This window comes from Pristiophorus japonicus, chromosome 4, assembly GCF_044704955.1.
Source record: "Pristiophorus japonicus isolate sPriJap1 chromosome 4, sPriJap1.hap1, whole genome shotgun sequence".
NCBI lineage: Eukaryota > Metazoa > Chordata > Chondrichthyes > Pristiophoridae > Pristiophorus > Pristiophorus japonicus.
This window is the reverse complement of record NC_091980.1, coordinates 63,668,356-63,691,881: the sequence shown is the minus strand read 5'-3', so window position 1 is coordinate 63,691,881 and position 23,526 is coordinate 63,668,356. Positions and strand designations below refer to the sequence as shown.

General features: G+C 44.3%; 1 protein-coding gene across 3 annotated transcripts in view; it reads right to left on the bottom strand.

Annotated features, from left to right (window-relative positions):
• The window catches only part of fam114a2 (family with sequence similarity 114 member A2), a 47,939-nt gene that overhangs the window by 17,417 nt on the left and 6,996 nt on the right, over positions 1-23,526 (bottom strand). Inside the window, exons 1-6 of one of the 3 annotated variants that reach the window (XM_070878247.1) lie at positions 12,963-12,990; positions 5,811-6,103; positions 5,495-5,594; positions 3,088-3,189; positions 2,034-2,143; positions 1,075-1,209 (exon numbers count right to left, since the gene is read on the bottom strand). In XM_070878247.1, the coding sequence (XP_070734348.1) occupies positions 1,075-1,209; positions 2,034-2,143; positions 3,088-3,189; positions 5,495-5,594; positions 5,811-6,101 (738 nt within the window). In that variant the 5' untranslated portion in view covers positions 6,102-6,103; positions 12,963-12,990. Of the gene's footprint in view, positions 1-1,074; positions 1,210-2,033; positions 2,144-3,087; positions 3,190-5,494; positions 5,595-5,810; positions 6,104-12,913; positions 12,991-23,526 lie in introns of those variants that run through there. The other 2 variants (XM_070878246.1, XM_070878248.1) reach the window with 2 other exon arrangements.

The window sequence follows — 23,526 nt, the reverse complement described above, 5'->3', positions numbered from 1 at the left end:
ATGCTAAAAGCTATCATGCTGGTATTTATCAAGAGTCCACTAATATAGAGAATATTACAAACAGCTGTAAATTACAAAAAAAAGTTCAATCTACAACTTCCTTAGCATGTTAAAAGACAGAGCCAGTTCCTGTGTCACAACAGCAAACAGGTAGTGCTTTCCTCAGTGTCACCCAGCAACCCCCTTCCCACTGTTCCCATTCTCCAAGGATACTCCTACCAGTACACCCACCAGCACCATAGTAGTTCTTCCATAAACCAAGGCCATCTCTGACCATTGCCATAACTAATCCCACTTCCCAACCCCCAGTACTCAAAGACTCCAGAATTCCAATACTGCAAAATCCCAAGATCACTCTCCCTACCTGCTCCTCTCAAGGGATTACCATCGCTTCCCACTATTCTTATATCTCTAGACCACCCTCCCACTACTAAACCAGATCACCATTCCCTCTTCAGTACACACCTCCTTCTTACCTGCAACCTAGAACAGCTTCCTTATCATCTAACTTCTAAAAAGATACGCCATAAATTGTAATACATACATATAATACATGACTACTAATTTATGATTTCCACAAAAATGTAGATGTAATCATACAATTTGAACTCAAAAATACAGCGAACACTCCTAGAATACTTAGTAATAAAAATATTTCACTTATTCAATTGCCATAATACAGTTGGCCCTGTGTGTGTGTGTGTGTGTGTGTTACATATCAACTCACCATGAGCAATGACACAGGTGACTCATTAAACACAAAAAAGGATCTTTTGGGGAGTTGTCAGAACAATCTGCTTTGGAAACTTGATTTTACAAACATCGTATCATTCTAGAAATGTCATACTCCAGCACAAACTACTGCAATGAAAGTTTCATGGGACTACAAATATGATCAATAGCATTATAATGTTGTTGCAGCACCAGTCATATCATTATAAACAGATGCACAAACAGTAAAAGCAACACCACAATGGTCCTTTAAGACAAAATTGCCATGCAAGTGACACGTTCTGACACTGATAAGAAACATCAATGATTTTATTTTAGCCACTGCCGAAGTTGAGGGAGTACCTGAGACAATGTGGTTGTTCTGTACATTAGTCCTCTTGTCTTCTTGAATCCAGGATCTCCTTCTGCAATAACATCCATGGTCTTTTTACCAATAAACTCAAGTGCATCCAAACCACCACTGAGTACAGTTTTCCCCTGAAAATAAAGTGATCTTTATATTGTATCTGATGAACGTGTACAGAAAAGGTTTGATTAAACAATTTCAATGAACATAGAGTGACAGTACGGTTGCCGTTTTTAGCTTTGGATCCCTTATGGTGCAGATGCAAAGCCCATTTGCCTGCCTAGTTAATATATTTGTAACGAAATGGTTACTCTGAAATTTCAACATACATCCTTGATAATTATTCCAGTGCAAGGTTCCAATATTAAATGACAAACTATATTTAAAAAGTTCCAAAGCTAAGCCACACCTCTGAGTTGCATTATAGACATACTTAGCTTTGTTACTTGGAACTATTGAGAATAGATAAATATATGATATAATTGGAAGGACAGCATGATCATTGATAAGCAGTCCATCTGCTGCACTTGCAGTTAATGATGTGACAATATAGCTTTAAAATTGTTGGATGTATTAGATCATTACTATTTGCATCAATTAACTCCAGTAAAAATCAGGAATTGTCCAACAATTTTAGATATTTGATTGACCATTATGCATATATTTTGAACTTCATAATGTAATGCAAGAGCCATGCTATTATAGCAGAATAGGCTTTTGAACATGAAAACCAATCTAAAGATGTGGAAACAATTTAGATAAAACCTGAGTTCAGAGAAAAAGAATATAAGACATGTGATGGGGGTATGGGAAAAAAGGAAAATGTGGAATTGTACTGATTAAGTTAGGATTCAGTTTTTTCTAAACAAATTAAACTGATCCAAATACAATATTAAATATCAGCCACAATATAAAGGTCATTAACCATCATTTTAATAAAATAACCCATACTCACAGTGCTTTGAACTGCACTAGTGATGGTAGAAAACATCCCAAATGCTCCACTGGTTGGAGAAAAGGTTTTGCTCTCGGCTTTAGGGCTGTTCTCAGAGTTCTCTAATTCTGCTGTTTTCAAAAAATAAGCAAACAAGCCTGCAGCTCTTAGAATTATTTATTCAAATCAAATAAACCACACATCACGTAATGACATTTATGCAAAGAACTGTGAATTCTTAATAACAATTTGCTTGTCTATCTCTCCCTCCCCCTTTAAGACTCTCTTTAAAACCTAACTCTTTGACCAAGCTCTTTGTCACCTGTCCTAATATCTCCTTAAACAAAAGCAAAATACTGCGATGCTGGAAATTTGAAATAAAAAAAGAAAATGCTGGAAATACTCAGGTCAAACAGCATCTGTGGAGAGAGAAACAGAGTTAACGTTTCAGGTCGAATATTAACTCTCTGTTTCTCTCTCCACAGATGCTGCCTGAGCTGCTGAGTATTTCCAGCATTTTCTGTTTTTATTTCTAATATCTCCTTCTGTGGCTTGGTGTCAAATTCTGTTCAATAATGCTCCTGTGAAGCGCCTTGGGGTGTTTTATTACATTAAAAGGTACTATATAAATGCAAGTTGTTGTTAATGTTGCCTTTAATGTAGTGAAATGTCTCAAGGCATGATAGGAGCAAAATCAGACAAAAAAATTGGTTTCTAATTTTAACAAGTTTATCCATCAACTTGTTGCCAAACAGTACATTTACACATTATTTCTGGCTTTGAGAGTCACAAAGGTGATCAGGTTCAACTGGCATGACCCCGACACTACTCCAAGGACTCAAATGAACAATGACTGCTTAGGCAAGATATCTGGAGCCTATGAAACAAGTAAATAATTTTATACGAGAAGATTATTCTGATTAAATGGCAGACCTTCATGATTTACTATTTGCAGATTCTATCTTACTGTTCCCTATAGCATCTTCGTCTTTATCATTGATCCTATCACAGATTTAATAATTTATAAAGGCTAACTTTTCAGAATTCAGAGGTAACTCTATTGTAAAGTCATCACCTTTGTCTCCATCAGACACTTCAACATCTGCTGAAACTTCTGTGGGGTTGGGAATACCAAGAGAGGACTCAGCTTTTTCAATCGCATGGGAAATCCCATGACCTACAGCAATAAAAATAAAATACATTAAGTTATAAAGGAGAATAAATATACAAAGCAGGCAATTCAGTCAAACAGATGTGACACATGTCTCATTAATAATTACCTCTGGAAGCCAAATTACCAGGGATGGGTGTTTTTCTGTTTTAGCAACTACAAACATCTCAATTTTCCTGGATTTTGTTTGTTCTGGATGAACTGAATGCTCTTGACGTTGCTAAGTTCTACATTAGCATTTGGGGTGACAAATCAAAAACTATCAACCTATCTTCCTCTTGCAACTGCCCCACTCTTCCACTTACTTTCCATTCACCATATTAAAATGCTGCCAACTTGAAATATGTCTTTCAAACCCAATGCAGCCACACATTTGGTGTGGGTGTGGGGAAGAGGTGGCATGTATTTCCAGGCTTCAGGTCTCCACTGAGAATTACAGCTGACTGCACAACCAACTAGAATACTGGATTCTAAGAAAATTAATAAGCAACATCAAGATCAAGGGCAGGGTGGATTATAGCTGGGAGAAAGAACAAACCTTAAGCTAAAACAAGACGACGACATTTTTAAGTCAGGACCTTCGTAAGCAAATAGCAATATAAAAAGCTAAAGTGCATTATTTAGGAACCAGTCTATTTAACAGCTTTTTATAAGCAGTCATTCAAACAGAAACTATTCAAAGCCAAGAACAGTATTAAAAATAATCACTTTTTAAATATATCTTTTTTTAATTATCGCTACGATAAACTGAACTTGTCCAGCAATGTTCTATTCTCCATCAGAAGAATAAAGCTGGCCTGTTGTCACACACCTCTTCTTGAGGCTGAACTCCACCCCCCACTCTTCCAACTGGTTATAATACATCAACTATTTGAATTTATATTGCACCTTTATTGTAGAAAAACATCCGAGGTGTTTCATAATCCTGCTGATGCAGTTAGTCTAAATAGTTTTGACCAGCTTCAAGTTTTTACAATTTCAAACTCAGAGTTGAGACATGTGCTAATTTAGGATTAATGGGAAATCTTGCTGAGAGGCCACAGGATGGCAGGTATGGGAAGTAGAATATGTCACACTGGTGGTTGAGGTTTAGGCACAATGCTAGCACAGTACAGATGGAGCTTTGTTCATCAGCTGGTGTGCTACACCTGAAGATATGAAGTGTTCAGAGCAGGCCATAGTGATTGGTTGAAAACAAGCTGCCACATAAAACTGTTGACATAAAATCTTGATTTTGGAACTGTTTTTGCTTCAAGACAGAGTAATTGCAAACTAATATGAAACAAACATTTAGATAATTATTCTCATTTAGAAATTGCAGCACTCTCACTTTTGGTTCAATCTTATTTTGAAAATCAAAGTTTGGAAGCTCTAGTTCGGTTTTATCATACAGCAATAAGCTGTTATATACTACTGACTGTCATTTCCTCTCTCCAATAGATTTAAAATTCAAATTCTTTAAAACTTTAATGAAATAGAAATTATGCAGTCAGTTTTTTTAAATTTTGGGCAATAGGTTTCAAGTTATGGTTTGACAAGAGTACATGCTATTATACATATTTCACAATAATTACGGGTTCATGCACTGTCATGCATATCATACATCATAATGTTGTAAAAGTTCTAACCTAGGAACATAGGAACAGGAAGTGGCTATTCAGACTCTCAAGCCTTCTCTGCCATTCAATTAGAAAAAAGACTTGCATTTATATAGCGCCTTTCACGACCTCAAGACATCCCAAAATGCTTTAAGCCAATGAAGTACTTTTTAAGTGTAGTCACTTTTGGAAGGTAGGAAACACAGCAGCTAATTTGCGCACAGCAGACTCCCACAATCAGCAATGTGACAGTGACCAGATAATCTGTTTGAGTCATGTTGACTGAGGGATACCGGGGAAAAGTCACCTGGTCTTCTTCAAAGTAGTATTATGGGATCTTTTACATCTACCCGAGAGAGCAGACGAGCCTCAGTTTGACATCTCATCGACAAGACAGCACTCCGAGTACTGCACTGGTGTATCAACTCAGATTTGTGCGCTCAAGTCTGAGTGGGACTTGAACCTACAACCTTCGGACTCAGAGGCGAGAGTGCTACCAACTGAGCCATAGCTGACACTGTACTTCATCTTTATTTACCTGCCTTAGCTCCATATCCTATACGATTACCGAATAAAAAACAAACTTACAATATTCCTTTATCAGGCTAACATTTTATACTCTGTCTTTGATGCAGCTTCAGTTATCAAATAAAACAGTAAACTTTGAATGATAAAGTGTTAAGTTTACTGCTGCTCTTTAGAAATATATTTACCAACAGATGCAACTGTGGCTGTTGCTGTAGTGAGCAGTGACTTTCCCCAATTTCCCCAGTAGCCCCAGCTTCCTGCCTCTTGACTAGAGAGCTCTTGCGCCTGTAAAAGAGATCAATCAGGGTTACTGTGGTTATCTGACAATTATCATATTTCTCATTCTTAGGCAGGTACTTGAATACGAATGCATGCAGCTAAGTTCTGGCAATACAAGTAGGGCAATACTGAAGCACTATCAAGCACAGAACAAACCAAGATTTGTAGAAAAATATATTTCCTTAAATAATCATGAATAGAAGGACCTCTAATGTTGCTTACCTGGTCAGCAACTTCCAAGGATTGTTGTTCAGTTAACCCAGGCTGGCTGGATCCCTTTGATTCTGGTCTCTTTCTCGTCATGCTGACTGACTCCCTTCCTTTACTTGCACTGCTTTCAGGTGTGCCATCAGCAGACCCACGGCCCTCAATTTGGACATTATCTGTAGTGTACTTGCCAGGTTCGGTCTCAGAGTGCTGTACTAATTCAATATCTTGATTACAGTTTTCAGGAGCTGCAGATTCTTTATCCACAGGCACCTCAGAGGTCCCAGTACCCTTCATTTCTGACATACCTGTAAATGAATGAGTAAAACAGTTAATAAGTGCAAAAGAATTAGGAGCAGTAGGCCATACGGCCCCTTGAACCTGCTCTGCCATTTAATAAGATCATGGCTGATATTTGACCTCAACTCCACTTTCCCGCCTTATCCACATTTCCCTTGATTCCCTTAATGCCCAAAAATCTAGTGCTCTCTGTCTTGAATATACTCAACAACTGAGCATCCACAATTCTAGGTTGATTCCAGAGATGAGGGGGATGACTTATGAGGAAGGATTGAGGAGGTTGGGCCTCTACTCATTGGAATTCAGAAAAATGCAAGGTGATCTTATTGAAACGTTTAAGATTATGAGGGGGCTTGACAAGGTGAATGCAGAGAGGATGTTTCCACTGATGGGGGAGACTAGAACTAGGGGGCATAATCTTAGAATAAGGTGCCGCCCATTTAGGAGAAATTTCTTCTGAGTTGTAAATCTGTGCAATTCACTGCCTCAGAGAGCTGTGAAAGTTGGGACATTGAATAAATTTAAGACAGAGATAGACAGTTTCTTAACCAATAAAGGGAATAAGGGGTTATGGGGAACAGGAAGGGAAGTGGACCCGAGTCAATATCGGATCAGTTATGATCATATTAAATGGCAGAGCAGACTTGAGGGGCCATATGGCCTACTCCTGCTCCTATTTCTTCTGTTCTTATGTTCTCTGGGGTGGAGAATTCCAAAGATTCACAACCCTTTGAGTGAAGACATTTTTCCTCATCTTAGTCCTAAATGACAGACCCCTTAATCTGAGATTGTGACCCCTAGTTCTAGACTCCACAGCCAGGTGAAATAGCCTCCCAACATGGTGACAGATTAGGAAAAGGGAAGGTGCAACGAGACCTGGGTGTCATGGTACATCAGTCATTGAAGGTTGGCATGCAGGTACAGCAGGCGGTTAAGAAAGCAAATGGCATGTTGGCCTTCATAGCGAGGGGATTTGAATACAGGGGCAGGGAGGTGTTGCTACAGTTGTACAGGGCCTTGGTGAGGCCACACCTGGAGTATTGTGTACAGTTTTGGTCTCCTAACTTGAGGAAGGACATTCTTGCTATTGAGGGAGTGCAGCGAAGGTTCACCAGACTGATTCCCGGGATGGCGGGACTGACCTATCAAGAAAGATTGGATCAATTGGGCTTGTATTCACTGGAGTTCAGAAGAATGAGAGGGGACCTCATAGAAACGTTTAAAATTCTGACGGGTTTAGACAGGTTAGATGCAGAAAGAATGTTCCCAATGTTGGGGAAGTCCAGAACCAGGGGTCACAGTCTGAGGATAAGGGGTAAGCCATTTAGGACCGAGATGAGGAGAAACTTCTTCACCCAGAGAGTGGTGAACCTGTGGAATTCTCTACCACAGAAAGTAGTTGAGGCCAATTCACTAAATATATTCAAAAGGGAGTTAGATGAAGTCCTTACTACTCGGGGGATCAAGGGTTATGGCGAGAAAGCAGGAAGGGGGTACTGAAGTTTCATGTTCAGCCATGAACTCATTGAATGGCGGTGCAGGCTCGAAGGGCTGAATGGCCTGCTCCTGCACCTATTTTCTATGTTTCTATGTTTCTATGTTTACCCTGATAAGCCCCTTATGAATGTTATATGTTTCAATGAGATCACCTCTTATTCCTCTAAACTCTAGGGAATATAAACCTAGTCAACTCTATCTCTCCACAAAGGTCAACCCTCTCATCCCAGGAACCAGCCTAGTGAACCTTTGTTGTATTCCCTCTAAGGCAAGTATAATCTTCCTGAGGTAAGGAGACCAAAATGGTACACAGTACTCCAGGTGTGATCTTACCAAGGCACTTTTTAATTATAGTAAGATTTCTTTACTTTTATAATCCACTGCCTTTGTAATAAAGGCTAACGTAACATTGGCTTTTCTAATCGCCCAATACCTAGTTACCTCTGAATATCAACATTTCTCAGTCTCTCACCATTTAAAAAATATTCTGTTTTTCTATTTTTCCTATCAAAGTGGATAACTTCACACTTCTCCACATTATACTCCAGGTCATGTTCTTGCCCACTTACTTAACCTGTTCATATCACTTTGCAGCCTCTTTGCGTACTCCTCACAGCTCACTGCAAGGCATTTATATAGATTGTAAATAGCTGAGGGCCAAGCACTGATCTTTGCGCAACACTTCTAGTTATAATCTGTCAACCCGAAAATGATCAGTTTACTCCTACTCTGTTTTCTGTCCATTAACCAATCCTCAATCCATGCTGATACATTACTGCCAATCCCATGAGCCCTAATCTTGTGTAAGATTTTATTGAATGCCTTCTGAAAATCCAAATATACTACATCTACTAGTTCCCCCTTATCTACCCTGTCAGTTACACCCTCAAAAAACTCAAATTTGTCAAATACAATTTCCCTTTCATAAAGCAGTGTTGACTCTGCCTGACATGATGATTTTCTAACTGCCCAGTTACCACGTTCCCAATAATAAATTCACGCATTTTCCCTACTAATGATGTCAGGCTAACTAGCACTATTTTCTCTCTCCCTCCTTTCTTGAACAGCGGGGTTACATCTACTACCTTTACAGGAACCGTTCTAGTATCTAGGGAATTCTGGAAGATCAAAACCAATGTATCCACTAACTCTGCAGCCACTTCTTTTAAAACACTAGGATGTAGGCCATCAGGTCCAGTGGATTTGTCGGATTTTAATAAGAACATAAGAAATAGGAGCAGGAGTAGACCATACGACCCCTCAAGCTTGCTCTGCTGTCAATATCATGGCTGATCTTTGACCTCAGCTCCACTTTCTCGCCCAATCCCCATAATCCCTTGATTCCCTTAAAGTCCAAAAATCTATCTATCTCAGCCTTGAATATACTCAACGATTGAACATCCACAGCCTTCTGTGATAGAGAATTCCAAAGATTCACAACCCTGAGTGGAGAAATTTATCCTCATCTCAGTCTACTTTTAGGTGTTGTTGTTTACAATAAATTTAAATCACAGTATTACTTCAATCAATCACCAAGGTTATAAAGGAGTACAGTACTTCGTTATTTTTTACTCCTTGCAAAATAATCAGGGCAGATCTTTGAATAAAAAGCATATATGATTGTTGCAGATTTTCTAACAACATCTCAAGAATAGGTCGACTACAATCTGTTTCTTTTTAATTTATAAAATGTTTTTATAACTGAATCCTTGTGAAAATGGGAATAAAGTACCTTCAATGGGAAAATCAGAACGAGAGGGGATATACAAAAACATAAGAAAAACATTCACACATTCACATGTTATTTCTGCTTGAAAAATTCTCAAAGCTCATGAAAACATTTTAATGCTGTGGGCTGGATAGACTTGTCAATTTTCTACCTGAAAAAGTTCAGTGCAAACGGATTAGGAATGTATTGGTGAAAATCAGTTAAAATTGAATATAAAAAAGGAATGAACAGGGAATCCCTCCAAAAGATTCCCTCCAAGTTAAATGAAATGATTAACGCAGTATTTCACGGATAGTGCAAAACTGCTAAATTCCCTGTCTATGTTGGTGGAAGTTTGTTAATCACATTACTAAACTAAAATCCCAATATTACATCGCAAATGTCCCACATCACGTACAACAACTTGCATTAAATTAACATTTAATGTAAAATAACTTCCAATGCACTGCATAGAACAATAGATAGCAAGTGAAGGAGGATAGGTTAAGAGGAGAGATTGAAAACTTGGTCAAAGAGTTGGGTCTTGAGAAGATTTTTAACAGACAGCTGGAGAGGCAGAGAGGTTTAGAGGCAGAATTTAGGAGTAAGACCCAGGCAGCTGAAAACTCTACTGATGGTTGTACAAAAGACCGAGAGGTTGTACATAAGCTTGGGGGGGGGGGGAGGGGGTTGGGGGTTGACGGTTGACGGGGCAAAAGTAGTATATAAAATCTACATACACACACACATACACTTTATTTTTTTGTTTTTACACAGATGGTTGTGAGGCTATGGAATGCACTACAGAGTTAGTGATTGAAGCAGAGACCAGGTCAACATTTAAGAATAAGTTAGATAGGTGGCTGAAGGACAGGGTGGGATAAAGGATTTGATGAAGAGGGCAGGCACTTTAGGATTAGGACTACTGTTCATATGAAGGATAAACACCAGCACAAGTGATTGAACTGAACAACCCGTTTCCATATTATAATTACCTGTACTATGTAATTGCAAGATCACGATTTCTTCTGACTTGGATCTATTATTTTGGTTGTGTAGTTCAACATTCTGTTAAGACTTTGTTAATTGCTGCTCTGCCATGCTTGGACATGTTGAACATCAAGTTTATTTCTCTAACAGGTATCTGTTCCTTTCAAGCAGAGAATGTTATCCATTCCAGGACTTAACCTGAATCCCAATAGCGCCAATCATAAACAACAGCCTTTCATGTAAACTTCCTTAAGTACTTGTGGAAGTCTCAGTGCACCATGTCATGGAGCTTTTCACAGTCCACTTCGGTGTCACTGTTTAGTTGGGTCTCCTACTCACATGCATACATAATTGGCTTCTATTAGCTGTCAACTGTGGCCCAGTGGTAGCACTCGCTTGGAGTCAACAACAACAGCTTGTATTTATAGAACACCTTGAACGTCATAAAACATCCCAAGGTGCTTCATTGGAGTATTATAAAACAAAATTTGACACCTAGGCACACAAGGGGAAATGAGGACAGAGGTAGGTTTTAAGAAGTGTCTTAAAGGAGAGAGGTGTAGAGGGGCAGAGGGGTTTAGGGAGAGAATTCCAGATCTTAGGGCCTTGGCAGCTGAAGGCACAGCCACCAATGGTTGAGTAATAAAATCAGTGATGCCCAAGAGGGCACAATTAGAGGAGCGCAGATATCTCGGGGGGGGGGGGCTGGAGATTAGGGAGGGGCGAGGACATGGAGGGATTTGGAAACAAGGATAAGAATGTTTAGAGTCGATGTGTTGCTTAACTGGGAGCCAATGTAGGTCAGCAAGCACAGGGGTGATGGGTGAGCGGGACATGGTGCTAGTTAGGACATGGGCAGCAGAGTTTTGGATGACCTCAAGTTTATGTAGGGTAGAACGTGGGAGGCCAGCCAGGAATGTGTTGGAATAGTCAAGTCTAGAGGTAACAAAGGGATAGATGAGGGTTTCAGCAGCAGATGTGTTGAGGCAGGGGTGGAGTTAGGTGATGTTAGAGGTGGGAAGAGGTGGTCTTAGTTATGGCACAGATATGTAGTTGAAAGCTCATTTTAGGGTCAAATATAACACCAAGGTTACGAACAGTGTTGTTCAGCCTCAGAGAGATACTAGGGAGAGGGATGGAGTGGGTGACTGGGGAACGGAGTTTGTGGCAGGGACCGAAGACAATGGCTTTGGTCTTCCCAATATTTAGTTGGAGGAAATTTTTACTCATCCAGTCCTGGACGTCAGACAAGCAGTCTGACAATTTAGAGACCGTGGAGGGGTCGAGAAGTGGTGGCGAGGTAGAGCTGGGTGTCATCAGCGTACATGTGGAAACGGACGTTTTTGTATGAAGTCACCAAGGGGCAGCATGTAGATAAGTCAGAAGTTTGTGGGTTCAAGTTCCACTCCAAAGACGAACAGCAAATCAAGGCTGACACTCTAGTGTACTATGGGAGTGCTGCACTGTTGAAGGTGCCACCTTTCAGATGAGAAGTTAAACCAAGGCGACATCTGCCCTCAGATGTAAAAGATCCCATGAAAAGAAAAAAATGTAAATGTACAGTCACCCATTCCATGTACTGTATAGTGACACATGTAATGTAATTTTGTTGAATGTACTACAAGGTATCCTGTATTGTACCAAATTGTATTTGAAATGAAAAGCAAGGAAATGTATCGAACGGAACTGCCGTCAGCACCCAAATGTAGTGTATGGGATTGCTGACCGCAGCTAAACGTACTGAACTGCTTTTGAATGTACTGTACAAATTTTTTATATGAATAAAGTATATTTTGAAATTAAAAAAATGTAAAAGATACCATGGCACTATTTTGAAGAGCAGGAGTTATCTCCAGTGTCCTTTAAAATATTTATCTCAACAAAAACTACTAACGTACATTATCTGGTAATTATCATGTTGCTCTCTGTGCACAAGTTATCTGTATTATTTCCTACATTACAAGGGTCTACACTTCAAAAATTCTTCATTGACTGTAAAGCGCTTTGGGATATGCTGAGGTCGTGAAAGACAAGTTTTGTACCATTAATGTGGCTGCACCTGGATAATTGCAGAAGCTAGTAAAACCACTGTAGTATGTGCTGCCTTCAAACATGTTTACCCTCGGCGAAAAATGCTTCAACCGTGCGTTGAATTTACCAAAATTAAGCAAAATCCACACTTTTATGATGTTTAAAGAGATGTTAAAGCTCAAAATTATGTCGCCCAACATAACTTCAGTCATATTTTACGGTCAGTAGCATCTGATCAAAATAAACTTAATTAAACCAGCAACTATATTAAGTTGCAAATTAAACATGTTATTGCTCTGGCGCCACCGCTTCTTTTCCCCCATAAAGCGGGACATTCACTGCAGTAAATAGGCTGAAGGATCGGCAGAGAACAGTTTACTGGCTGCTCATCTGACAGTCACAAGTCTGGAGTTGCCACTTGTCGGGCAGACGGACTTCAGTCGCAGTTGATGGGCTCCGGACCTGGCGCCTCACACAAACAGCTCAAGGCGCTTCATTCCTACTCAGCACTAACTGCGCACAGTCCCGCGAGTGACAGCCGCACCATCCGCTCGGCAGCCCGGCCCCAACGGCCAAACCACCCCAGGCTCACCTGAAGCTCTCCAACTTCAGACTCTTCACACCGCAGCCACGTCACTCACCTTTCACCCGAGGAAGTGGTCAGCAGCGTTTAGCCTACTGCGCCTGCGCGAAGAAAGGGGGGGGGGCTCATTTGACAATCCTCATTGCGCATGTGCCGACAGAACCCGACCTCCTTGACGCATGCGTCTAGTAGCCTTTCAGTTCTTTCACGGGAGAGGTTGAAGGGGTTGGTAAATAAAGACACGTGTATGTCTTTAATAAAAATCTTAAGTCACAGAAAATATAGTAGGCTTATACTGCAAATATATCTCGGTCCAGATTTAGGGAGCTAGCTGTGTTATAACGTTATCCGATCAGCTGCCTCTGCCACTTCACGGCAAACGAGCCAAAGGTGGGCAGAGGAAACGTTACAAGGACACCCTCAAAGCCTCCCTGATAAAGTGCAACATCCCCACTGACACCTGGGAGTCCCTGGCCAAAGACCACCCTAATTGGAGAAAGTGCATCCGGGAGGGCGCTGAGCACCTCGAGTCTCATGGCCGAGAGCATGCAGAAATCAAGCGCAGGCAGCGGAAAGAGCGTGCGGCAAACCAGTCCCACCCACCCTTTCCCTCAACGACTATCTGTCCCCCCTGTGACAGGCACTCGTGTTGGACTGTTCAGCCACCTAAGGACTCATTTTTAGAGTGGAAGCAAGTCTTCCTCAATTCCGAGGGTCTGCCTATGATGATGATCCTTCCCCTAGTCCATCCGGCCGAACTTCCTCTGAGATTCCCCCCTGCCCTAGCCATCTCCCCTCTTAACCTCTCCATGCTCATCTTGCCCATGAAATCCACTTCCTGCTCCCTTGACCCTATTCCCATTAGACTGCTGACCACCCAACTTCCTTTTCTGGCTCCCATGTTAGCTAACATTGTTCACAGTTCTCCTCAGATACTGTCCCCCTCTCCTTCAAATCTGCCGTCATCACCCCTCTCAAAAAAAACCAACCTATGACCCCACTGTGCTTACAAACTATCCCTCCTCGTCCTTCTCGACCTGTCTGCAGCCTTTGACACGGTTGTCTACTCCTCTTGTAGTTGTCGCGCGGTGAAGATTACGTCCGTTGTGCCCCTTAGTGGGCGGAATCCGCATTGCGATTCTGGGAGGAGCTCTTCAGCCACAACCCTTCGACATGGCCTTCTTTGACCTCACAAAGGCCTTTGACACTGTCAACCGTGAGGGATTACGGAGCGTCCTCCTCCATTTCGGCTGCCCTCAAAAGTTTGTCACCATCCTCTGTCTGCTCCACAATGACATGCAAGCTGTGATCCTGACCAATGGATCCACCACAGACCCAATCCACGTCCGGACCGGGGTCAAGCAAGGCTGCGTCATCACACCAACGCTCTTTTTGATCTTCCTTGCTGCAATGCTTCATCTCACCCTTTGCAAGATCCCCGCTGGAGTGGAGCTAAATTATCGAACAAATGGGAATCTGTTCAACATCCGCCGCCTCCAGGCCAGATCCAAGGTCGTCCCGTCCTCTGTCATTGAACTACATTACGCAGATGACGCCTGCATCTGTGCATACTTGGAGGCCGAACTCCAAGCCATCATCAACACCTTCACTGAGGCATACGACAGCATGGGCCTTAAGCTAAACATCCATAAGACAAAGGTCCTCCACCAACCTGACCACACCACACAGCACTGCCCGCGATTATCAAAATCCACGACGAGGCCTTGGACAACATGGACCATTTTCCATACCTCGGGAGCCTACTGTCAGCAAGAGTAAACTCTGACGACGAGGTCCAACACCGCTTTCAGTGCGCTAGCGCAGCCTTCGGTCGCCTGAGGAAGAAGGTGTTTGAAGACCAGGACCTCAAATCCGGCACCAAGCTTATGGTCTACAGGGCAGTAGTGATACCCGCCCTTCTCTATGGCTCAGAGACGTGGACTTTATACAGCTGACACCTTAAAACGCTGGAGAAGTATCAGCAACGCTGCCTCCGCAATATCTTGCAAATCCATTGGCAGGATAGACATATGAACGTCACTGTTCTCGCTCAGGCCAACATCCCCAGCTTCGAAGCATTGACCATGCTCGATCAGCTCCGTTGGGTGGGCCACATCGTCCGCATGCCCAACTCATGACTCCCAAAGCAAGCGCTCTATGCGGAGCTTTGATACGGCAAGCGAGCTCCAGGTGGACAGAGGAAACTATTCAAGGACATTCTCAAAGTCTCCTTAATAAAGTGCAACATCTGCACCAACTTCTGTGAATCCCTGGCCCACGGCCTCCCAAAATAGAGGAAGTTCATCCGGGAGGGTGCTAAGCACCTCGAGTCCCATCGCCGAGAACAAGCAGAAACTAAGCGTAGACAGCGGAAGGAGCATACATCAACCCAGGCTTCCCACCCACCCATTCCTTCAACCACTGTCTGCCCCACCTGTGACAGAGACTATAGATCCCGCATTGGACTCCTCTGTCACCTGAGAACTCACTTTAAGATTGGAAGCAAGTCATCCTCGACTCCGAGGGACTGCCTATGATGATGATGTCCACTACATCCTCCTCCAATGCCTCTCCACCATCGTCCAGCTGGGTGGAACTGCACTCGCCTGGTTCCACTCTTATCTATCTAATCGTAGACAGAAAATCACCTGCAATGATTTCTCTTCCCACTCCCATATTGTTGCCTCTGGTGTCCCCCAAGGATCTATCCTTGGCCCCCTCCCATTTCTTATCTACAGGCTGCCTCTTGGCGACATCATCTAAAAACACAGCATCAGTTTCCACATGTACGCTGACGACACTCAGATCTACCTCACCACCACTTCTCTCCATGGTCTCTAAATTGTCGGACTGCTTGCCCAACATGCAGTACTGGATGAGCAGAAATTTTTTCCAATTAAATATTGGGAACACCGCAGCCATTGTCTTTGGTCCCATCACAAACTGCGTTCTCTAGCCACCATCCCTCTCTCTAGCATCTGTCTGAGGCTGAATCAGACTGTTTACAACGTAGGTATCATATTTGATCCTCCGGCCATATATCCGTGGCACAAGTAAAATCACCTATTTCCATTATTATGTATGCAATCCTAGGCAACCTGTATCATACCGCCACCAGAGGGCTTACCTGTTGGAGTCCCAAGGGAACCCAGCATCCCTTGGGAGCACTGTATATAAAGCAGGCCTCCCATGCTGTACCAGCACTCTGTTGAATAAAGGAGCTAAGGTCACATTTATTCACTGCCTACAGTACTCAGTTGCATTACTTTTTTGTGAGCTTAACAACTGGCGATGAGATAACGAACAACCACGCGAAAATGCAAAGAACTGTTGGTATCCTGGAGAAATTCTCAGGAGGGGATGATTGGGAGGCCTTCGTAGAGCGACTCGACCAATACTTCGTGGCCAACGAGTTGGAAGGGAATGAGAACGCTGCCAAACGAAGGGCAATCCTCCTTACCATTTGTGGGGCAACAACCTATGGCCTCATGAAGAATCTTCTAGCTCCGGTGAAACCAACAACCAAATCCTATGAAGAACTGTGTGCGCTGGTCCGGGAGCACCTAAATCCGAAGGAAAGCGTTTTGATGGCAAGGTATCGATTCTACACGTGCCAACAGTCTGAAGGCCAGGAAGTGGCGAGCTATATCGCTGAACTAAGGTGCCTTGCAGGTCATTGCGAATTCGATGGATTCCTTGAGCAAATGCTAAGAGACTTTTTTGTGCTTGGCATTGGCCATGAGGTTATCCTTCGCAAACTATTGACTGTTGAAACACCGAATCTGAGCAAAGCCATCACGATAGCCCAGGCATTTATGTCCACCAGCGACAACACCAAACAAATTTCGCAGCATAAAGAAGTTTCAGCTAATACTGTACACAAAGTAACGCCGTTTTCAGGCAGGAATGCATATGGCAGAACGTACACGCTGACTGCTGCACGACCTCAGATGACCCAGAGTCTGCCATCAATCATTAATGCGAGGCAGTTAACACCTTGTTGGCGCTGCGGAGGTGATCATTGAGCCCATCAATGTCGCTTCAAACTCTATGTGTGCAAAGGTTGTGGAATAATGGGACACCTCCAGCGAATGTGCAGACGAGCTGCAAACGCTGCAAACCACCAAGTTGCAGAGAAGGATCGATCCATGGCGGATCAGGCTGAACTAGAGACTCGAACTGAGGAGGCAGAAGTGTACAGGGTACACACCTTCACCACGAAATGTCCACCGATCATGCTAAAAGTCGAACTGGACGGAATTCCAGTATCCATAGAACTGGACACGGGTGCGAGTCAATCCATCACGAGCAAAAAGGTCTTCGACAGGCTGTGGTGCAACAAGACACACAGGCCCAAGCTTAGCCCCATTCATACCAAGCTAAGAACTTACACGAAAGAGCTGATCCCTGCTATCGGCAGTGCAGCAGTAAAAGTCTCCTATGATGGAGCAGTGCACGAACTCCCACTATGGATTGTACCAGGATATGGCCCCACACTGTTCAGCAGAAGCTGGCTGGGAAAAATCCGTTGGAACTCGGACGACATCCAAGCACTCTCGTTTGTCGACGACGCCTCATGTGCCCAGGTTCTGAGCAAGTTCCCGTCGTTGTTTGAGCCAGGCATCGGAAGTTTCTTGGGGGTGAAGGTGCAGATCCACTTGGTTCCCGGTACACGACCCATCCATCACAAGGCACGGGCGGTGCCATATTTGATGCGAGAGAAAGTGAAAATTGAGCTGAACAGGCTGCAGCGAGAAGGCATCATCGCGCCGGTGGAGTTCAACGAGGGGGCCAGTCCGATTGTTCCGGTTCTCAAAGGCGACGGCACGGTCAGAATTTGTGGGGACTATAAAGTAATAATTAATTGTTTTTCGCTACAGGACCAGTACCCACTACCCAAAGCAGACGACCTATTTGCGACCTTGGCTGGAGGAAAGACGTTCACCAAGTTGGATCTGACCTCGGCCTACATGACGCAGGAGCTGGCGGAATCTTTGAAAGGCTTCACTTGCATCAACACGCACAAAGGTTTGTTCATCTACAATAGATGCCCGTTAGAGATTCGATCGGCTGCGGCAATTTTCCAAAGGAACATGGAGAGCCTGCTAAAGTCGGTTTCGCGCACCGTGTTTTCCAGGATGACATACTGGTCACAGGTCGGGACACCATCGAACACTTGAAGAACCTGAAAGATATTCTAAGTCGGCAAGATCGCGTGGGACGCAGATTGAAATGCTCGAAGTGTGTTTTCCTGGCACCAGAGGTCGAGTTCTTAGGGAGAAGAATCGCGGCAGACGGCATCAGACCCACCGTCGCCAAGACGGAGGCCATCAAGAACGCACCGAGGCCACAGAACGTGACGGAGCTGCGGTCGTTCCTGGGACTCCTCAACTATTTCGGTAATTTCCTCCCCGGGTTAAACACCTTGCTAGAACCCCTACATGTGCTGTTACAATCAAATCAATCTTATGCAAGGGAGATGACTGGGTATGGGGGAAATCACAAGAGGCTGCTTTTGAGAAAGCCAGAAATCTGTTATGTTCCAACAAACTGCTTGTTCTGTATAACCCATGTAAACGTTTAGTGCTAGCTTGTGATGCGTCTTCATACGGGGTCGGGTGTGCGTTACAACAAGCTAATGAATCGGGAACATTGCAACTGGTCGCCTATGCGTCCAGGAGTTTGTCCAAGGTCGAAAGGGCCTACAGCATGATTGAAAAAGAAGCTCTGGCATGCATTTATGGGGTGAATTCATGACCCGCAATGGGATCAAGCACGTCACACCTGCCCTGTTCAAGCCCGCATCCAACGGCCAGGCAGAACGGGCAGTCCAAATTGTTATATATGTGGACTTGTATTTATTCTGTACAGCCACCAGAGGACTCATTCCCCGGAGTTCCAAGGGATCCCATAATCCCATGGAAGCACAGGTATTTAAGAAGGCTTCACAGGTTGGAGAGGCACTCTGGAGACCTGCAATAAAAGACTAAGGTCACAGTTTACTTTGAGCTCACAGTGTTCACTCTGATTCTTTCTCCATACACAACAACTGGCGACTACATACAGATAGCGAACCCAAAGATGCAGAGAACAGTGGGCATCCTGGAGAAATTTTTGGAGGGAGATGATTGGGAAACTTTTGTGGAGCGACTTGACCAATACTTTGTGGCCAATGAGCTAGATGGGGATGAGAACGCTGCCAAATGTAGAGCGATCCTCCTCACCTCTGTGGGGCACCAATGTATGGCCTCATGAAGAATCTGCTCACTCCAGCGAAACCCACGGAGAAATCGTACGACGATTTGTGCACACTGGTCCGCGAGCATTTGAACCCAAAGGAAAGCATTCTGATGGCGAGGTACCGATTCTACACCTACAAAAGGTCTGAAGGCCAGGAAGTGGCGAGTTATGTCACCGAGCTGAGACGTCTTGCAGGACGTTGCGAATTTGAAAGATATTTGGAGCACGTGCTCAGAGACTTTTTCAAACTTGGCATTGGCCACGAAACCATACTTCGCAAGCTTTTGACAGCAGAGACCCCAACGTTGAGTAAGGCCATAGCGATAGCCCAGACGTTCATTGCCGCCAGTGACAATACAAAGCAAATCTCTCAGCACACAAGTGCTGCTACAAGTACTGTGAACAAAGTGATGTTGTTTTCGAATCGTAACGTACAGGACAGGTCACACATACCTGCCGCTACACGTCCGCAGATGTCTCATAATCTACCATCAAGGGTGATGAATGCAAGACCATTAACACCTTGTTGGTGCTGCGGGAGTGATCATCGTTTCCATTGATGCTGATTCAAAGGATACGTTTGCAAGGGCTGTGGAACAATGGGACACCTCCAACGAGTGCGCAGGCGAGCTGCAAAGCCTGTTAAACCTGCAAACCACCATGTTGCAGAGGAGGACAGATCTACAGAGGATCACTATGAACCAGAGCCTCAGATAGAGGAGGCAGAGGTACATGGGGCGCACACATTCACCACGAATTGTCCCCCGATAATACTGAATGTTGAACTAAATGGACTCCCGGTGTCAATGGAGCTGGACATGGGTGCAAGCCAATCCATCATGGGCAAAAAGACTTTTGAAAGGTTGTGGTGCAACAAGGCCTCGAGGCCAGCCTTAACTCCAGTTCGCACGTGACTAAGAACTTACACTAAAGAACAGATTCCTGTAATTGGCAGTGCTACCGTAAAGGTCTCCCATGATGGAGCAGTGCACAAGCTACCACTCTGGGTGGTACCGGGCGATGGTCCCACGCTGCTCGGCAGGAGCTGGCTCGGAAAGATACGTTGGAACAAGGATGACATCCGAGCGCTATCGCCAGCTGACGACACTTCGTGTGCCCAGGTCTTAAACAAATTTCCTTCGCTGTTTGAACAAGGCATCGGGAAATTCCAAGGAGCAAAAGTGCAGATCCACCTAATTCCATGGGCGCGAGCCATCCATCACACACATGATAAGAGAAAGGGTAGAAATCGAGCTCAACCGGCTGCAACGAGAGGGCATCATTTCACCGATCGAGTTCAGCGAGTGGGCCAATCCTATTGTTCCAGTCCTCAAAGGAGATGGCACCGTCAGAATCTGTGGCGATTACAAAGTAACTATCAATTGTTTCTCCCTGCAGGACCAATACCCACTACCAAAAGCCGACGACCTCTTTGCAACGCTGGCGGGAGGAATAACGTTCACGAAGCTGGATCTGACTTCAGCCTACATGACGCAGGAACTGGAGGAATCATCGAAGGCCCTCACCTGCATCAACACGCACAAAGGTCTTTTTGTTTATAACAGATGCCCGTTTGGAATCCGATCAGCGGCAGTGATATTCCAGAGAAACATGGAAAGTTTACTGAAGTCGGTGCCGCACACTGTGGTCTTCCAGGACGACATCTTGGTCACAGGTTGGAACACAGTCGAGCACCTGCAGAACCTGGAGGAGGTTCTTAGTCGACTCAACCGCGTGGGGCTCAGGTTAACACGCTCGAAGTGCGTTTTCCTGGCGTCTGAAGTGGAGTTCCTGGGAAGGAGGATTGCGGCGGACGGCATCAGGCACATCAACGTGAAGACGGAGGCAATCGAGAATGCACCGAGGCCACAGAACGTGACAGAGCTGCGGTCGTTTCGGGGACTCTTGAACTACTTTGGTAACTTCTTACCGGGTCTCAACATCCTGCTAGAACGACTGCACGTCTTACTGTGTAAAGGGGACGAATGGGCATGGGGCAAAAGCCAAGAAAATGCCTTTGTAAAAGTTAGAAAATTGTTATGCTCAAACAAATTGCTTGTGTTGTATGTAAGTGTTTGGTACTAGTATGTGATGCGTCATCATATGGCATCGGGTGTGTATTGCAACAAGCTAATGATTTCGGGAAACTGCAACCAGTTGCTTATGCATCCAGGAGTCTGTCTAAGGCTGAGAGAGCCTACAGCTTGATTGAAAAAGAAGCATTAGCATGTGTCTATGGGGTAAAGGAAATGCATCAATACCTGTTTGGGCTAAAATTCGAATTGCAAACTGACTATAAGCCACTATATCCCTGTTTTCCTAAAGTAAAGTTCTTTAAAATATACATCAATGATTTAGATGAAGGAATTGAGTGTAATATCTCCAAGTTTGCAGATGACACTAAACTGGCTGGCGGTGTGAGCTGTGAGGAGGACGCAAAGAGGCTGCAGGGTGACTTGGACAGGTTAGGTGAGTGGGCAAATGCATGGCAGATGCAATATAATATGGATAAATGTGAGGTTATCCACTTTGGGGGCAAAATCACGAAGAAAGAATATTATCTGAATGGCGGCAGATTAGGAAAAGGGGAAGTGCAACGAGACCTGGGTGTCATGGTTCATCAGTCATTGAAAGTTGGCATACAGGTACAGCAGTCGGTGAAGAAGGCAAATGGTATGTTGGCCTTCATAGCTAGGGGATTTGAGTATAGGAGCACGGAGGTCTTACTGCAGTTGTACAGGGCCTTGGTGAGGCCTCACCTGGAATATTGTGTTCAGTTTTGGTCTCCTAATCTGAGGAAGGATGTTCTTGCTATTGAGGGAGTGCAGCGAAGGTTCACCAGACTGATTCCCGGGATGGCTGGACTGACATATGAGGAGAGACTGGATCAACTGGGCCTTTATACATTGGAGTTTAGAAGGATGAGAGGGGATCTCATAGAAACATATAAGATTCTGACGGGACGGGACAGGTTAGATGCGGGTAGAATGTTCCCGATGTTGGGGAACTCCAGAACCAGGGGATACAGTCTTAGGATAAGAGATAGCGATTTAGGACTGAGATGAGGAGAAACTTCTTCACTCAGAGAGTTGTTAACCTGTGGAATTCCCTGCCACAGAGAGTTGTTGATGCCAGTTCATTGGATATATTCAAGAGGGAGTTAGATATGGCCCTAATGGCTAAGGGGATCAAGGGGTATGGAGAGAAAGCAGGAAAGGGGTACTGAGGGAATGATCAGCAATGATCTTATTGAATGGTGGTGCAGGCTCGAAGGGCCGAATAGCCTACTGCTGCAACTATTTTCTATGGTTCTATATTAATACCAACGCATCGGCCCGCATCCAGAGATGGGCACTCACGTTATATGTATACAACTAAGCTATCTGCTACAGGCCAGGCACAGAAAACTGCGCCAATGCTCTCAGTAGGCTGCCATTGTCCACCACGGGGGTGGAAATGGCGCAGCCCGCAGATCTACCCGTGGTTATGGAAGCATTTGAGAGTGTGCAATCACCCGTCACTGCCCGGCAGAACAAAACCTGGACAAGCCAGGACCCCTTATTATCTCTAGTCAAAAGCTGTGTGCTTCCAGTGTCCCAGTGGAAATGCAGGAAGAGATAAAGCAGTTCCTGTTGTGTATCTGTAAAGCATGCACTCCCATGTTCCGCCACCAGTGAGTGCATCCCTTGAAGTCCCAAGAGATCCCAGCATCCCTTGGGAGCACTGTATATAAGCCGGCCCCTACGGCCTGTTCCTCACTCTGGAGTGTCTTAATAAAGACTGAGGTCACTGTTACTTTAACCTCCCTGTGTGCAGTCTCATCTGTGTTAGGAACACTATAACTGGCGACGAGTATACGAATCCAACGCAAAGATGCAGCAAACTGTGGGCATCCTGGCGAAGTTCTCGGAGGGTGAGGACTGGGAAGCCTATGTCGAACGGCTAGACCAGTACTTTGTAGCCAACGAGCTGGACGGAGAAGGAAGCACTGCAAAAAGGAGAGCGGTCCTCCTCACGGTCTGCGGGGCACCGACCTACTGTCTCATGAAGAATCTTCTGGCTCTGGTGAAACCCACAGATAAGTCGTATGAGGAGCTGTGTACACTGGGTCGGGAGCATCTTAACCCGAGGGAGAGTGTACTGATGGCGAGGTATCGGTTCTTCACGTGCCAGCAAGGTCAGGAAGCGGCGAGCTACGTCGCTGAGCTAAGGCGAATTGCAGGACAATGTGAATTTGATGGCTACCTGGAGCAGATGCTCAGAGACTTTTTTGTACTGGGCATTGGCCACAAGACCATCCTACGAAAACTTTTGACACCGATCCTCAGTAAGGCCATTGCGATAGCACAGGTGTTTATGTCCGCCAGTGATAACACCAAACA